Source organism: Misgurnus anguillicaudatus, chromosome 7 (assembly GCF_027580225.2).
Source record: "Misgurnus anguillicaudatus chromosome 7, ASM2758022v2, whole genome shotgun sequence".
NCBI classification, from domain to species: domain Eukaryota; kingdom Metazoa; phylum Chordata; class Actinopteri; order Cypriniformes; family Cobitidae; genus Misgurnus; species Misgurnus anguillicaudatus.
In genome coordinates this window covers 2,699,304-2,718,985 of record NC_073343.2, presented here as the reverse complement: position 1 = coordinate 2,718,985, position 19,682 = coordinate 2,699,304, and the positions used below count along the sequence as shown (strand labels likewise).

The following is a 19,682-nucleotide window of genomic DNA, read 5'->3' as shown; positions in this document are numbered from 1 at the left end:
GACCGACGGAAAATTAAAAATTGCGATTTTCTAGGCAGATATGGCCAGCACTATACTCTCAAACTGACGTAATAATCAAGGACTTTGCTGATGTAACATAGCTGCAGAAGGCGTAGTGATATAACGCACTGCCCGAAAATAGTCCCCTGCTAATTTAGGGCAGTGCGTAATAGTGATGCGCGGGTCATCTCGTAACCCGCGGGTCGGGTTGGGGCGGGTAAATAATTTGTAACTTTAATGCAGGGCGGGTCATTAAAACCAAAATTAAAAAACAGATATGTTGCGTCTAATTCCCTGTAGCATATATATTAAATATATATATATATATATATATATATATATATATTAAATATATATATATATATATAATATATATATATATATATATTAAATATATATATATATATATATATATATATATTAAATATATATATATATATATATATATATATATTAAATATATATATATATATATATATATATTAAATATATATATATATATTAAATATATATATATATATATATATATATATATATATATTAAATATATATATATATATATATATATATATATATATTAAATATATATATATATATATATATATATATATATATATATATATATATATATATATATATATATATATATATATATATATATATATATATATATATATATATATATATATATATATATATATATATATATATATATATATATATATATATATTTAAGCAATATCGCTCGAGTAGGAGTGTGATATAGCTCTATATCATCACGGCTGTGATTAGGCCGTTCTGATAAGAGATATAGCTGTTTATATTCCTCTTTCCAAGTGTTAATCGTCCACACGATGTGACAAGACATTTCTCCCATTAACTTTAACGTAACATCCAATAGCGCTGATCTTTGACGGAATAATAACTTCCGATTGGGGATTCACAGACTGATTTATGAGCTAGTAAAATAATGAGACACACGGAGAGTGATTCAAAACAGGGCGTCTGTGTTTTTCCATTCAGAGATGAGCCTGTTTAGGACCTCCATTCACTAGGTGGCGGAATAATACGAAAGGTGAAGCGGTTACAGTGCCGTTATCAGCACAATATCGCATAGCTCTTAGCCAACCAGAAAGAACTGTTGTATATATATATATATATATATATATATATATATTTATATTTTATTACGTTCTTTGATAGGGTTTAATTACGTAGGCCTACGTGGCAAAGTAACTTCCGCAGCGTAACTTGCGCAACGTAACTTGATATTCCCAAACCTTTGGCGTCACGGAAGCGCAAGAACAAAACAAACAGACAAATAAAAGATGAAAGACGATCTGCGGGAGAAATTAAGGAAGGGAATTTGTGAATAGATAATACAAACGCTGCTTTGTAAATGTTGAAAATGTTTATCATTATCCTATCTCTATATTAATATGACCATGCTGGTTTCAATGGTTCATTCGCGTATGTTGTTGCCACTTTACAGGACGATGTAATCTAATGGCTGTTTCCAAGCACTTTTAGGCTGAAATAAAGCCTCTTTTTATTTACATTACAAATGCCTAGTATGTCTATTTTAATGGTCGCTGGGCGGTGCGGTTTGTAAAAATAGATACAGTGCTGCGGGGAGGGTTGGGGCGGGCCAAATATTTCATAAAAGCGGGACCCGCGGGTTGGAAAAAACGCTGACCCGCGCATCACTAGTGCATAATATCACTATGATTTTTTTCATTTTCAAAAAAAAGTGGAATGTCCCTTAAACTATAAATTAGTTGTTGATGTGGTACCAGTGCTTGTGATTTATTGCCTTCTGCGTCATGCGATGAGAAATTCATTAACCTGTCTGACATCATGCCAAGTTTAGATCTTAGCTTGACTGCTTTGTTAAATGACCGGCGCGGCGTCAGCCCTGCTGAATTATAGATTGAGGACTGGACCGGAGCTGAGTCAGGTGATACACAGCACAAAAGAAATGCATGGTGACACCAGGACAGAAGCAGAGAAGATCAGCTGACATCCACACTATAATTTATTCATTGATTTTCCTGCCATTTGCATGTGCTGATAAAGTCAATAACAGTAGGTCTCTGAGGTCCACGGTCTACTTAAGAGGAAGTTTAGATAATTAGTTTTAAAATAAGAGTTTACACGGAAATAAAAAGATTGCATTATTTAATTTACATTTAACCTATATTGAGTTATTTAATTTGTAGTACATAAGAATCCATTTTTTGAGAATCTTCTTGCAGCTCTTCTTTTACATTTACAGTTTCAAGTGACACATTGATGTAGTTTACGCCATATGGCATTGGTAGTTACATGAGCAATAAGAAACAGGAAGTCTACTCTTCTTATTCATAATGAATGAGTAAAATATTTTAAATACGTAGCAATTTGTAAGGATCCAAGAGTAGATGAAAAAAGGAAGGGTGGGCCACATATAAGCAACACTTAAGACTAAATACTTGTGTTCCAGAACAAGGCAGATCACCAAAACAGGTTCACAACAGCTGATAAGGGTATTCAAATACAGCGTCCATGACATCATCCGGGCTGGACACTATGACTCATCTCCTAACCTTCTCTCTTGCTTCTGCACTCAGCGTCAGCTTGAGAGGACTCTGCTATTCCCTAATAAAACTTGTGGAAATTCTTGCAGCGGCAGGACTTTCTTAACAATAAAATGGACATCCTGTGAAAACAACACTGTTCTTGTTTTTTAAACTTTGATATTGAATTACATGCCATGACATTTATAAAGATTTGTCTGTAAACTACCCAAACAATTTATTTTAAGCAAATCTTTCAGGTAGTCATTTACATATACAGTAGGGGCCATATCATGTGCTTTTTGCTAGTTTCTGCCTGATGCAGTTTTCACTTTCACTTCCTGTGCCACGTTATTTAAATAGCAAATGCACTTGCACCAATTTGTGCGCCCATGGGCATGCTGGTTTGAAAACAAGGTGTGTGTTGGCACGTTATTTTGAGGCAAATAAAATAGACTACGTCATTGACCAACTAAAACCTGGTCTAAAAATTAAAGTCAATGGTGCAATTTTTTTTGTCATTTAAAAAGAGCGTTAGTTATATGCGCCTTTAAATGAAAGACAATGCGCGCATTTGCTTATTACACACTTTTTTAAATATAAAAATTAAAGGATAAAATGTAAAAGATAATTTTTGAGTCTCTTGGACATAAATGGGGACAATTTACAGGACTTCAGAAGGCGTGAAGCTTAGATCAGCTGGCAGAATAGCTGCTTCAACTGTAGCCTGATCAGTAAGCGGATTTATTTTTTGCTTTTAAAAAGTGCTAATAGTACATTTATTTCTTTTTTTTAAGTTACCCCACAGATTTATTGTATATGAAGACATCGCACCTTTGGATATGGTGAAACGAGAAAAAATTTTAAGTAATATTTTTTACCCACGGCGCTGTCCCAGTGCTGAAACGGCTCTTCACATGTTTGTAAATTATTTATCTCCTGTTTGTTACAAATCAAGTATTTTTATTTATAAAACCTTTTTTTTGCATATTTGTAAATTATTCTTATAAAAACTTTTTGAGATTACAGTGATCACGCATTATACTCTCCCAGCTTATTTTACTTATTAGTCCATTACTGAAATAACAACATTTAAAGAGAACCAAAGCTTTAATTACAAAAATAACCATATAAATGAATAAACACAATGCAACTTTTGAACATTAATCTTAACTGGTCGTCGTCTTCCTTAGCTTACAGTTTTTCCTCTCAGCTTACAAACGCCGCCATGTACCGTATTTTCCGGACTATAAGTCGTTCCGGAGTACAAGTCACACCAATCAAAAATGCGTCATGAAGACGAAAAACATATATAAATCGCAATGGACTACACATTGCATTTATTTACAAAATTATTTCACATAATCCAAGCCGAAGAACAGACATTTAATCTGGAAAGGGAAGTTATTCAACTAAACAATAGTGCAAAGAGCAGCAGGCTGAATAGATGTCCGCACGTTATCATTATCAGTTATTTTCACGATACACAATAGCATACTGAACATACCTGGAAGGCTAAATAGACTAAATGAACAGAACAAGCCAGCGTGCATCAAGTTCGCAGGCTCGTCATTCCACATCACTGAATCCATTGAATTACATAAATACAGGAGCAGCCTATAACAGACTCTCGTGGTAATGATGTCTCTTGGTTCATATATGTCAAAATGAATTCATACTGACTTACAAGTCGGCCTGACTGGAAGTCGCAGGACCAGGCAAACGATGAAAAAAGTGTGACTTATAATCTGGAAAATACGGTAAATAGGTAATCCGTCATGGCACTGGTGCAACTAGCTTTTAAAGGGGATGGGAAATAAGACTCATTGGTTTATTACACGTTACGCCCAAAACACACCCATTACTCATTATGCGAATAGGAACAACCCTCTTAGACCGTGCACCAGCGCAGAGACCATTTTCCCATCGTTAAACTAGGAAAAGTTGATCCAGACACGCCCTAAGTGCACTTGCACTGTGTGCTTTAGACCATGTGCTTAGATCATTAAAATCAGGCCCTAGAAATCAAAGGCAGCCAGTATAAATTTGTTATAGCATGTCCCTGAATGTAGTTAATTATTAAAAGATTACTACCAAAAACAGTGTAAAACGTGACCCACTGATGTGATTTTCCTCTTTCCATCTAAACCTTAATCTATGAAAATCAATGGTGAGCATCAAAATATTTTGGTGAGAGTGTGTGTGTGTGTGTGCTTACCCCTGACTGCAGATCCTTTAGTGTGTGTGTGAGGATGATTTTGAAAACGGCATGGGAGCGACTGCTCTCCTCATTCATATTGGTGGCGGCCACAGTGCGGGACTTGTTCCCTTCAGACATCAATGACTCAATGTCCTTTAGTAGAGCAGTTGGAGAAAGGACAGATTTAGATTCATCACTGTTACATGTTAAATATTACACACTTTTAAAACTACTAGCTAAAATGCAAAAAGCCGCTAAAATGCCACCCCCGTCAAAAATGTGATAATTATAATAACTGAATGCTCTTGGCCCATATTATACATTCATAAAATACTTCCACTTCAAATGTACTTAATCCCAGGCTCAGGCCATTCAGAAATACTAGTTTGTTGGCAGAATCCATTAAGAGTCTAATAATAAAAAATTTATATATAATATAATATAATATAATATAATATATAATTAAATACACACATATATATAAATATATACATTTATTTAATATCATAAGCTTCTGTTAGTCTTTACATTTCTACATCCTGTAATAACATGCTGCTTGCAACAATGCAAAATTGTAAAAAAGGTGCTATAAAAATCCATTTAAATTAAATATATTTTTTAGTAGTAATTGCAGGCGAATTGTGATTTAGTCTGTGAAAGTCATTTTTGGAAATTTACATTTTTATACATAAAATCATCCAACAAAATAAATTCATTCCAGCATCCATGGATTTATTAATTGCAAATGGCAAAAAAAATTTATTTGGGAAGTCCACAGTATTTGGTATGGGCAATTCCGAATTTCCAATTCACTTAATCTGCACGTCTTTTGGGTGTGGGGAAACCGGGGCTGGATGATATACTGTATTTCTGGAATTCTGAAATTCCTGTCAGCTGACTACAGACATTCCTATAGCTGGATTTTGTCACCATAGACTACAGACCCAGAGACGGGATTAAAGGCATATGACCCACTGAACTATGAAATGTATTATAAAAACAGGTGAAAGGTCAATAAATGGATCCTTTGATTATGATCGAAGTAAAACTTTTAATAGTTTTGAAATAGTTTTGCTTTCATTTTGTTACCTTGTAACTTTCTACTGCAAGTCTAGATAGTCCATCTACATACGGCCCTAAAACCTTATGTTCTCGCACCCGCAAGGCCTGTCGACTTCTGTAAGAACAAGACAAACAAAACATTGTAAGATCCACACCCAGAGCAAAGTGCATTGCCAATTTTAAACAAAAGACAAAACAGGCTTAACCCTTTGGGGTCCAACAGGTCTCGAACTTTCTCGTTGTATATTTCCATGTAAGAGACTTCAACAGTAAAGCTCTCCCCTTCTCGCTGGTGTTGAATGGTCCGCTCGAACAGCGAACTACAGAGTCGGGGGATCAAACCGGGCTGGTCCACCGAACCCATCATGGTGTAAGACTTTCCAGAACCTGACGGATAATGACATCATAACAAAAAATGAACTGAGCTCATTTTAAATCTGATTTAATCACACTGACATATAACATTAAAAAAGGATGATCTTGCTCACAAGTCCTGAAAGTAAATAAACAATAACATGAACAGCAACTAAATCAACGTTTTAACCCACATGAACATAAATCAGTGTTCCCACACCTTAGTTAACTTCAAATTCAATGACCCTCAAATTACAGGACTAAATGTCCCTTTCAAGGGAACTCGCGCTGCGTCACTGCGGTGACACTTTGGGGACACCTCCAGGGGTAAGTGCGTCTGAATGTGTATATCGTTTCAACCAATGGTGAGGCTTATCGACAAAGACAGGGTGACGCGGGAGCCAGGAAGCATTTCGCTATCTGAAATATTGCCAAAGACGGCGTTACAGGGACGCAGAAAGTATGGCAAGGGAGACGCAGCGTCTCGTTCCCTTCTCAGTTTTTATGTGTCAAACATAACTATGCAAAAAAGCATTTTGGTATGAATCAACATTCACATACAGAAGATATAAACATTTAAAGCGAACAGTTTAGCACGTGTGCTTAAAGTCTAGAATTTTTATGATATTATCCTACACTACACAGGGAATATGGATTTTTTTTCCAGAAAACTTCTTGCATAAAATAGATTCAAGCACCTTCAATGGCCTGTATCTATGTATGTATATTTTCAAAATCTTCCCAGGGCCTGGAATTTCTTCCCAGATTCACAAACTTTCAAGGATTTCAAGGGACCCACGGGAACCCTAATAATTAATATGTCTCTATATACACTCACCAGTCTGTCCGTATGCAAAAATACAGGCATTGTAACCCTGAAAGGCATTGTGCAAAAGACTCTCCCCAAGGCACTGAAATACTACATCTTGACCAGCAAAAAATATGATGAAAAACAATTAATGTAGAAATGTTATTAAAAATAGACTTTTTCCTATGATTTATTAAAAAAAGGCATTATAAAAGGATTCTTAAAATCAATCATTTTTACTTTCTATATAGTAAACCTTAAAGTTCATGATGACAGCTCAGTTCTTACAAAAATTCCTTTGACAGAAAGTTGTGCAAACAAAAAGCTAATCTCCAGCACCATCATAACAAATTCATACTTTAGCCATAAAACAAAAAGGCTTCCAGGAACTGACCAGCAAATTTCTCTGTTTCTGATTCATCCATTGACCAAAAACAGTAGTCGTAGGCGAAGACCTTGACAAAACAGAAAAAAAACATTACATAAATACTCTTGCCTTCTCCTTCATGTATTCTACTAATATAAAACTTGCACATTTTTATGAAGGGAGCATGCTTGCTGCTAGCAGGAAGTATGTGTCGTACCTTTGGCTGACCCCTGCTGCAAGATGATCCAAGGAGAGGGTGCATATGGGCAAAAGGAGGAAAAATAATATTTGTTTAAACAACAAATCATTGTGATGCATGTAACTGAGAAGGACAAAACATTTACACTTTCACTGTGTTACGGGACAAGGCATAAAACACATTTTACTATATGTTTTTAGATTGGGTTCCTCAAGAAAAAAATACTACTTTTTTGGACATGCTATCATAATTCATGAAACTTTTTCTTCCTAAAGAATATCTGTGTTCAGACAAGCGTCATAAAACTCAGTGGACTCACTGACTCACAGCAGCCTAAAATAACCTTCTCACTATGATCTAAGTCAAATGGGAAGCAGGAACTCTGAGCTCTGCATACAATCACATATCCTGACTGAGTCCATGTCATCAGCTGGACTTTGCTCAGTGAACCTAAACACAAACAGACCATCTTACTGAGAAAGCTCTGCCGTTTACAGGGTAAATATGCATTGGGAGCCGTGACTCAAAGTCATGTTATCTGTGGAGGGCACTTCAATGGCTTTGCACAGTCCTCTGCGAACACAATGACTTATAAAAGCACTTTTGACAAGACTGTGGGAGAGCATTGGGAGATCCTAATGGGTCTCAGAGGGCTGTGCCTGCATTTTTTTTAATTTGATGGTTTCTGATGGTTTTCTGTTTTAGAGTCCCTTCACAAATAACTCAAATCTTGACTGAGAACACAGGAAATCTTGTGGATATCTCACGATGTCTTTCGCGGTCAAACGGGACTTCACAGTATACAAAAATGGCGGATAACGAGGATAAAGAAATGGCATTAATAACACATGGAGTGATTTTTACATCACTGATGTCTATATGACTTTGGACTGTGCCTGCGGCTGTTATGCTTTATGTTATGTCTTTAATCAGCTTGCTTTCTGATTGGGTATCGTTTCATTCCATATGAGAATATACAGCGTGTATGTGCTTTGTCCTCTGGGTTCCCCCTACACAACAGGATTTCTGACCATAAATATTTGTGTTAAAATTTGGGATCAGAGCATCTCCGACGTGTATCAGACCAGATTCAATCACTCTTAACACACTATAGAAAAATCAAAATAGGATAATCGGTACGCGCAAAGATGATCAGGACTTTACCAAAGATTGGAGGAAAACCGGCCCAAATCTGGCCAGATTATCGTTTAGTGTGTGGCGACCTTTAGACATTAAAATCAATGCAAGATGTAAATTTTTAAATACATGACGTTTCCAACTTTTTTTAATAGTACTGGGGTTTTCTGTAGCTCTACTGGTGCTAGCAACCCTAAGGTTGGGTTTGCATTCATAGGACATAGATATGTTAACATCTTTTCCTTAGAAATTGTTCACAGTAATGGGGACTAAAATTAATTAAAGTGTTAGTTCACACAAAAATTAAAAAAATCTCAATTTACTTACATTTATGCTATTCCAAATTTACATTATATGACTAACACAAGCAAAAATTTTATAATGAAATGCTGTCATTTTATCTTATATGAGGCACAAAATGATGAAGCTTCAATACATTGTGAAAAAAAATATTTTTTGTTTATTTTATTGATTTTATTTCTAAAAATAGATTTTGAATATATCAATGTGGTGCCCTTTTTGAACAAATCAATTGTATCTGTTTGTTTACATTTCAGTTGAACTCAAAATATGATACATTTTCTCACAAACATATCGATTTGCTACAGAAGACATTTATTAACCCAATAAGTCATTTGTATTACTTTAATGATTGATGTATATGCTTGCATAACATAGGAAAAATGACGACGGGCCGTTGAATTATTCAATAATAATGCCCACCCGAGGTGGTGATGTGACAACAAGGTGAACCTCATATTATCATTTTATTCATTCTTATCTATTTATTTATTTATTTCACTACCACACATCTATTTATGCAACAGTAATGCAGTTGACAGACCTGGAGCTACTTCATAGGTCTGTGTGTTTATTGAAAAATAATGCACACCTTCAGAAAGTGTGTCAACTAATCAGAATGATGCATTCAACAGCCCCGTGGTATAAATACATTAATTTGCATTCAACTAAAAATAGGAAATTATGAAAAAAGTTTAAAGGAACATTTTTACAAAACTTTTTTAAGATGTCAAAAAAAACTTTGGTGTCCCCAGAGTACATGTGTGAATTTTTAGCTCAAAATATTATATAGATAATTTATTATAGCATGTTCAAATTTCGACTTTGTAGGTGTGAGCAAAAATGTGCCTTTTGGGTGTGTCCTTGAAAATGCAAATGAGCTGATTTCTGCACTAAATGGCAGTGCCGTGGTTGGATAGTGCAGATTAAGGGGCGTTATTATCCCCTTCTGACATCACAAGAGGAGCCAAATTTCAATGACCTATTTTTCACATGCTTGCAGAGAATGCTTTTACAAAACTAAGTTATAGGGTTGTACTTTTATAGGTTGATAGAAGCAATTATAGCACTTAAACATGGAAAAAGTCTGATTTTCATGATATGTCCCCTTAATTTGAACTCTTGATTTAAGAAAGTAAATGAGGTCAATTTTCATTTTATGTACAAAATTGCCAATGTATTCATGCCATTTGCAAAAATAAATCATGAACAGCCATCTTCATCATTTGTGAGAGCCTGCGGAAACCACTGAAGCAAATACAGTCATGCCCAGCCAGGAAACAAACAAGCATGCTAAGAGACGCTGTGGTAAAATATGCCCAGATTCAGTTCCAATGACCCAGGGCTCAGCTTGTCAAGTAAAATCAGGCCATGCCACACTTGTGGTATAATAAGTCGCACAATGACGTTCCCCATCACACCACACTGAGATCTGAGGGAGATGCTTCACCCTAAAGGATGTGTCAGGCTGAGCTTCATCTCAGATTCCTGGAGGAGGTCTGACACATGGGGTGAACACACACGCACACGGCAGATATTCAGAGAGATATTTTGGAGGCAGCTGTACATCCGACACTAGAAAAATAAAGTGTTTATGAATGACAGTCCTTCAACTCTGACATAGATCAGGTGGTATTATTCTAAGAACACGATCCTGATATCTGTATTTATCCATTTCACGAACTGCTTCCAAAATTTGCCCTCCATATCTTGTACATCCATCACTGCAGGCTGAAAAACATTTGCTATGCCTCCCAAATGTTTCAGGGTATTCGAAGTCAATTTCAAGCACTATAAAATATAACACAAGACACCTAAAGGAAAGATTACTTTTTCTTGGCTTCCTCTTCATCCAGGGGTGCGGCACAGTTGCTTCTCACGCCACTGGCACCTCCTTTACCAAACAGTCATTACAAGCCCTAGTGACTTTGACCTTTTGCTATCTGTAATATCCTACAGCTATGATGTCACCCCTTATCATATCCGTGTCATCTCCAACAAGATACATAAACAAATAATCCATGGCATACAGGTTCTGACGAAACAAAGTACCTACATTAATCATAATGCACTAAAGACATGGGCTCCTCTCCAAAACCTAATGAGCCGCCTGACCTTCTGCATTCTAAAGCAACATCCAAATTAAATATAAATCTCATTGTATATGTGCATTAGGGCTGCACAACATTGCAATATTTTGTTTTTTTGCAATGTGTATTGCGATAAGATAAATATTGGATGACTTCACCGAATGACACCAAAAGCTCTAACTGGGAGGAATTAACTTCTGTGTTGCATTTCTTGTATAGCTCTGTCTGGGATTGCAACTTCAGAAAAATAGTTGTGTGATTGTATTACATACTTCTTGTCAAACGACCAGATTGTGTAAAACCAGTATGAATTGTTACCACCAAAAAAAAAAGATATAATGCCGCCCTTCTGTGATTTTTTTTATATTTCTATAATTTTTTTGCTTTTGAATATCTACAATTGGCATTTCTTCATACACAAACTTGGACATGTGCTGCTTTTCAATTAACCTTACTATGCACTAAAGGTCTGTACTCTTTCTGTCATGAAAAAACACACACACACTTGAGTGCATACCAGAAGTGTATACTAAAGCCTGGAGTATAGTTTGTTTTTACGTGACTGGTAATGCACAGCCTTGCAGGCGTAGCTTATTTGACTTGTACATGTCCATAGACGTTTGACACATGCACATTGCGACAAAATGCAATGCATCTCCTGTGCTACATACTACTACATTCTCCTGAACACACATGTGCAACCTACGCATACAAAGTACGTGCGGCTACAAAAATCCGGCGGTGCCCAACTGTCTTTACAGTATGTGGACCCTCGCCTATGCATAAAAACAGAATTATACTTCTAACTTAACACATTACATGTGTCTAGACACATTGTGATCATTAACAATCACACACACATTCGTCATTATTTAACTAGGGGTGTAAGAAAATATTGATACGTGTGTGTGTGTATCAGGGTATTTTGTTTGCCGATACGGTACCGATTCTCAAAAAATTCTCAAAATAATTTTTTCACAAAAACATAGCAGCAAAGATTCATGGTAGTCGTTTGGTTTTTTTAGTTTACATCCCAACCGCTAGATAGTCATCTTATCTGTAAACTTGAAGAGTGACAGGAAGTAAAGGTCTTCACGGAGAACCAGTCGTTGAACGATGCGCCAGTTGATGTTGTGATATTTGTCCTGCTCCTCCTCCACTCTGATTGGACGGCCGAGTGTGAAGTGATATTGACGAGCAGAGCGTTTCACCCAAAGTTGAACATTTTTCAACTCTCGGCGCTCAGCTCAGGTGGACAAAACCCACCACCAGTTGGCAGTTTTAAAAAGCACAGCACTTCCATTGGAAACAATTGAAAGTGTATGCCGGCATAAATGCCTTTGTGTGCATACCCACTTACTCACTTTGGAGTTCACACAACAAGTAAAATATTTTTTAATAAGGATTTAATATGGTGGTGTGTTCTTGATGACAGCTTTACTAAAATCAGATCCTATTCTATTCTCAGCATAAGAAACATCCCAGTATATCGCCTTGCTTACAGTAACAAAACTAGGGATGCTCCGATCGATCGGCCGATAATGCTTGCTATGTTTCTCAATGAATTACGGTGAAATGCCACTACAACCAAAAGCCAGGGGGCGCTCTCGTGCAGAAACTCAAAATGCGCTGTAGACGAAGAACAACACGTTCTATTGCTGTTCTTCAAACCTTTTCAGGTATTTTCATGATAATAAAGAATGTGTTTAATAATTATGTTTGACGAGTGTTGCTTTTTCAAATGCAGGCTATAAACGACTCAAACTAACAGTGATTTTAGATCGATAAGGACTTACTAATCAAAAGCCGCAGTACATGAAATAGCTGTAATAAGATCGGCTGTCCCGATTCAGAATAGTGATCGGCCACGTATTATTAGTGGAGATCGGCATTGATCGGAGCATCCCTAAACAAAACGTGCCACATTGTATCATACTGTGACCCTCGTACCAGGATACGCATCGTATCGCCAGATTCTTGCCAATACATAGCCCTAAATTTAACGTAACTTCTATGTTTACTAATTTAGTCCATTAGCATTTACTTATTTAATTGATTAAATCAATGTTATCTAATCTGATCAACATCTAGGTATAGTTACTTATTATTTTAATAGACTACGATTTGGCACATACACATTATAATTCGGAATACTATTTAAAGGTGACATAGAATGATTGAATGGAGTATTTATCCTTGTTCTGTGATGTGACATGTAGACAAAAAAAATTTGTTTGGGTCTGATATGCCTTAGAAGCTTCCTAAAAACCTCTCTCGGCTAGCTCTATTGGGGTGGGGGATTTTAAACAAGTGGTTTTGCACTTATTTGGCTCCCCCTACTGGCTTAACTTGCAATCTCATTACTGATTGGCTGACTTTGCTGCCACTCAAAAAATGTAGCCAATTATTTTAAAGTGGAGGGGCAGTTAGATGCCTGTGATGTCATAAGCATCAGTTTTTCAGATTGGGCCATTTTCTGGCTGACATTTTTTAAAAGAGGAATTTCTATGAGACTGAGATGTTTAGCATGTTTAGAAATTTTTGTATGTTTGTGAATGCGGGTAGACTACCATTATTCAACAAAGACAAGGTAAAAATGGTTTTTCATTCTCTGTCCCCTTTAAGACAAATAGTATGTAAATTGGAATGCACAAAAGACATTTTACAGAGCTTGTTGCAATGCATTATGGGATTATACTTGCAACGGTGCTTAGATTTAGTAAAAAAATCTGAACTTGAACATAAATACCTGCAAAGCTTATAAGCGATTTAGTACTTTAGGTTTAACACAATGGGCAGGGCTTAAGACTAGTCCAAGACTAAACATACATCAGTGCCATTGTTTTGCCTAAAGATGTTCACTATTAATGATTTTGTAAGGTATGTTTGTAAAAACTACTTAAATCCAGGCTTAGTCCTAAACCTTGTCAGAGAAACCGCCCCATAATTTAAATAGTGGACGGATAAAGTAAAAAAAAATATTCACCATCCAATAACAGTGGCCATGACTACCAAAGACAACGTCAGGAAAGTTGGCAGCCGCTCCCATTTCCCAGTCTGACTTTCAAACATACTCGACTAAACCCACAATGCATCACTCTGTGTTGTTTTAACACGGCTGTCCTGTACATCTGCACAGGGATGAATTTTCTAAGCCAACTGTAAAAATGAAAAACGTGTACGCTGCATCCCTAAACAGCCTGTGCCTGTTTACTCCATAGGTTCTCCTCGTAAAACATGCTAATCCTGAGACGGACGCATGTGGTTGTTATTACCCAAAAATGCTTTAGTGAAGGGTGAGACCAATCGATCGTTAAGAGATCTTGAGCTCTAACTGGGATCAGTTTGGCATTTTGGGCCTCAGCTGTGGGACCCCTTTCAGTCAGTAAATCACGTGGGTTCTCTCATGATGTCATCGTGTAACCTCGAAAGTAATCCTACGACATTGTGTTTGTCGATGTGAGTCAGAGGGCTTCCTGATATGAGGCACTGATGGTATATAGTCCTCAGCTGCTGGAGCAAACGCAAATTCTTTCTTGAACACTCGCACACAAAAACATTCATTTAGAGAGTGACAGTTTGGCAGTGTGCAGTAGCTCGCTTACGCCCCTTCCCCCAATGCAGATATGCTCACCAGGGCTGGATGTTATAACGAAGTAATAATGTATCTTAGTAAAAACTTAGTAATAAAGAAAAAAGGCATGTTTTCTATGTTGCTTTTATGTTCATAAGCGAATAATTGGACAACAGGGGTGTCACGATTATCCAAATCCTCGATTCGGTTACATTTTCGATTCTAAGGTCACGATTCGATTCTTGGTTTTTACTTTTTTTTTAAGCGCTATGCCATTTTTAGACTAGATTTTTATGAAATATAATATCTGACCTTGAACCCGGAGATGCCCTGTTATGTAAGTTGTGCTGCCAGTGGAAAAATATGGTACATGCACATACCTGATTAAACGAAACTTCCTGTCAGATTAACATTCCTGTCAGAACTTTGCACCTTGTCATTTTAACGCGAGCGGGAGTAATGACGAGTTTATATGGACGCGAACTAATATTATGTCGGAGTCCGCTGCTTGTGTTGTAAGTAAACATGCTGCACCGTGTTTTGTACATCTATATGTTAGAGCTTTCTCTGAATATTCAGCGCAATTGATGGAATAAGATTGCGCAACTTTCACATGCTTTCAAAATGAAACTGCGGAGATCAGCCGCTTTAGTTTTATCAATGAAAGGCTAAAAATAGTGCTGTACACCGTAGGGCTGTAACGATTAATCATGTGTCCCGTTAGAAATGTCTGTCTGAAATCGATTCTGAATTGCAAGGCTGCAATTCTGCGTTTCATGCTTGTGCGTGTACTATGGCATTTGGTCAGTAGGAGTCGTTTATAACCTGCATTTAAAAAAGCAACACTCGTTAAACAAAATTATTCAAAATATTCTTTATCATCATGAATACCTGAAACAATTTGAAGAACGGCAATATAAATATTCCTGTTGACATTTCCTGGAATAGTGTTTGTAATGCTACTTCTTCTGTGGCACAAATGGAGTTTCTGCACGAGAGCGCCCTCTGGCTTTTGGATGTGCTGGGATTTCACCATAATTCATTAAAATTCATTCATTGAGAAAACACACATTTGCAAGATTAATCGTTACACCGAGTCAGAAAATACGCGACACATTGTGTTCAGTACATCAGATTAGATAAATAGGCGGAGAGAAGACTCTCTCCTCTGGCTGTTTGAACACATTTACACGTTTACACTACAAAAGCTTGGCAAGCCGACCAGACGTGACATGGGGACGTGGCAGCATCTATGACTCAATTTTTTAATTCGAAGTTCAAGGTTATGACTTAATTTCGACCAATTTCTATTTCAAATCGAAATCGTGACACACCCTTATTGGACAACTATTTTTCGATTTAATTGACTAATCAGATAAAACCCTAAAAATCTATTCAATTACATTACAATTTACTTATTATAGCTAAATAATAGGGGTGTAACAATACATCGATATGGATCGATACATCAATTTTATTTCTAACAATCCAATGCATTGATGCCACATGTAAAACATCAATTAGAGATACCTTTATTTTGACACTCTCCACATCCTCATTCCTTGACGTAACGTCCATCTACGCATTTCCGCCAAAGAGCACATTTTTGTTTAGTTTCATCAGCTAAAGTCAGCAAATTAACAAAGCGGTTGTAGCAGTGAAAACAAAGCGAAAGTACTGATCTATTTTGTATCGAATCGTAATGAACTGTCCGATTTACAACCCTACTAAATAAACATCTAATACACTGACAAATTAATGGACAAATAAAAAGAGAATTTTATTTCATGATATACTGAGAGCAAATACTTGAAATAAATATAAATTTAGTGTCTTTTCTGACTAAAAGCATAAAGTTAATCACACCATGTAATTTAGTTGAAACATATAATTAACAAACATTTCAACCCTTGCAAAAACACATGGCAAAGGTCTGGTAAACACTGCCACAGATCTCATTTGGATATAATCATTTAAGCTTGCAGCAAATTGGTAGCAAACTTTCCCTGGCCACATAATAACTGCAAGTTTCTTCCGAGTTATTGTCTCAAAATAAAAAAAAATGAGGAAACTCCTTTTATTATTCGAATTAACGTGGAACGTCCCTTCCCCCACCTACTCAATTGACTCTGTAGACAATGAGGAAATCAACCCTCTGGTTTGGTTGCTATAATAGCATACAAACGAAACCGAGACCAACTCACCACAGGCAAAAAAATAAAAACCATAGTGTCACCACAGAGGGGGGAATCCTCAATAAACAGGCTAAGAAATGGTGGCCTGTTTGAAACCGACTTCAAGTTGGCACATTTCAGTCTGGCAAAACAAGCCACTGCCCTAAATCTGTCTTTGACCAACATCAAACGCACATTTAATTCAATTGCATTCAATCAAGCTTTCATGCAAACTCAGGGAGCATTCCAGAGCCAATGAGGGGGGGATGCTTGCAATACCACTTTGTGTTAGCTAATGGATTCACATCCTGCTTCATCAGCACCAATTATCCTAATATTCCTAATAAGAGTGGATGCATCGGTAAAACACTTCTTGCATCGACCACACTGGGGCTAAGTCAAGGCCAGGAATGTAAATCCTTTGTCTGCATTCTTCAGTCTACAGTAAAGGGTGGGAAGGAATGAACCTTGATCATGGTGCACTGCAGCTTTCTCATGGGATCTGCGTTACAGTGACAGCTGTCAACGCGAGTACATCGGCTACCAAGGGTTATGCCAAACGCCGTCTAACACCTCATGGACTGCATTCACATGACGGCAAGTCAAAAAGACAACCTGACCCTGAGAACAGACACACATGGTGTACCCTTTAGCTCTTCGGTCAGAGGCGTCATTTAAAAAATCTGATTCCGGTTCGGTTGCTATCCGGTAAGGTTTGTACTAATGACCTAAATTATTTTCCACCACATAATGAATTTATGTGCACAGACAGATGTGACTCCATATTTGAACTTAACGCTCTTGAACGTGCTGTGTCGAGAGCAAATGTGCATACAGTATGACACAAAAGCCGTCTGATTTAATTGAGTATCCTGGTAATTAAAACAATAAGGCATGTAAAAACATGGGCATAGAAATGATCAGGAAAAATAGAAACTTAACCCTTTAACTGGCGCAGCCCTTTTTGAATGGGGGGTGATAAAAAGGTGATGTACACCCTCCAATTAATATAACTCTTGGAAGCCGAATTTTGGTCTTGTTTTAAAGAAAACACTTTAAAGTTTTGGATGTGAAAATATTTTTTTATCACAGTTAACATTTATTTGTAATAAATAAAAAATGCAATATAGTATTATTTTCAATACATAAAATGATAAAAAACTGAGGTTTGTGTTGGTTTGCTGTGAGGTTTGGTGCATACTCTTGTCACAAATGAATAAATTACAGTGCATTATATTTAATGCTAAAAGGTTTTGGTTACATTCTTTCCAACAATATATAGTTTGTCGTTATAGATTAACATTTACATGAAAAATATTGAAGTCAGGGTTCCCACACCTTAGTTAACTTCAAATTCAAGGACCTTTCAGAGACTTTCCAGGTGCTAATCCCCCTCAAATTCAAGGACTAAATGTGGGGACACATTTCAAGTGGGAGCAAGGTTACACTGTGTTACCTTTTAAGATATATAGTTAAAGTTTCCTTTTGAGGGAACTCGCGCTGCGTCACTGCGGTGACACTTTGGTGACGCCTCCAGGGGTGTGTGCGTCGGCATTACAGGGACACAGGAAGTATGGCAAGGGAGACGCAGCGTCTCGTTCCCTTCTCAGGGAACAACAGTTACATATGTACCCTCAAAACGTTTTCATGTGTCAAACACAACTATGCAAAAAAGCATTTTGGTATGAATCAACATTCGCATACAGAAGATATAAGCATTTAAAGTGAACAGTTTAGCACGTGTGCTTAAAAGGAAATTTAAATTTAATGATATTATCCTACACTACACAGGAAATAATATGGATTTTTTCCCCCAGAAAGCTTCTTGCATAAAATAGATTCAGGCTATGTCCACACGAAGCCGGTGCATTCCCTATCCGATCATTTTTTTCCTTGCTCTAAAAAAATAATCTGTAAACACGAAACCACTGTAACCGACTGAAAGCGGTGTAGTATATATGACGGACCAGTATTTGGGCGCTGTAATTCTGCCACAGATATACACTATACACGGAGAAGAAGACTTTGAGCATGCACATAACCAACGTATGGTGTTGTCCATTATCGCTTGTTGCTCACCACAATTGCATAGAAGCAATAGAATTTTGCTGTAATAAAGCTAGTAGGCTTTAGTAGCTTCTGTAGCACGAACACAATCACGTAGTCCCCCGTTATTGTTGTTGCTGTTACGTGTGACGCTTCCGACACGTGATGTGATGACGTTTTCGCTTCACAAAATATACGGATTGGCTGTACACACGAAACCGCAAGGGTGTCGGTTTCAGATTTATCCACTTTAGGACCCGGTTTCAAAAAATTGTGGATTCAGTCTCCCGAAACGCCGGATCCGTGTGGATGAAACGCCAATACGATAACAAATTTATATGTATGCAGTGATACGCGTCTCCGTGTGGACAGCCCCTCAAGCACTTTCAATGTATGTATCTATGTATGTATATTTTCAAAAACTTCCTAGGGCCTAGAATTTTTTCCCCCAGATTCACACACTTTCAAGGATTTCAAGGACCCGTGGGAACCGTGTGAAGTAAACTTAGGTGTCCTGCTCACGGGACAGCCCCGGTTAATGGGTTAAAACGTATAGAAGTATTTTCATATTTAGATGCACTTATGATTTACAATTTAGATATTTATGATGTGCATGAGATGTTTGTACACAAAAATGATTTTCATAATGATTTTCAGCATGATGCATTATTTCCAGATGCTGTTTTTTCCAGGAATCTTGGTCACATGCTGTTTTAGAAAGAATGGACAATGTGAAGATTAAGGCATTGGTCCCTCCTCTTAAAAACAATGCAGTAACCTTAACACGCCTGAACTCATTTTGACTGTTGTATGTCT

At 36.9% G+C, this 19,682-nt stretch overlaps 1 protein-coding gene across 4 annotated transcripts in view; it reads right to left on the bottom strand.

Annotated features, from left to right (window-relative positions):
• Positions 1-19,682, bottom strand: part of kif13ba (kinesin family member 13Ba) — a 64,324-nt gene that overhangs the window by 33,247 nt on the left and 11,395 nt on the right. For 3 of the 4 annotated variants that reach the window (XM_073869275.1, XM_073869278.1, XM_073869276.1), the window contains exons 3-8: positions 7,564-7,579; positions 7,381-7,434; positions 7,010-7,109; positions 6,024-6,204; positions 5,845-5,932; positions 4,774-4,908 (exon numbers count right to left, since the gene is read on the bottom strand). In XM_073869275.1, the coding sequence (XP_073725376.1) occupies positions 4,774-4,908; positions 5,845-5,932; positions 6,024-6,204; positions 7,010-7,109; positions 7,381-7,434; positions 7,564-7,579 (574 nt within the window). The remainder of the gene's footprint in view (positions 1-4,773; positions 4,909-5,844; positions 5,933-6,023; positions 6,205-7,009; positions 7,110-7,380; positions 7,435-7,563; positions 7,580-19,682) is intronic. The other variant, XM_073869277.1, reaches the window with a different exon arrangement.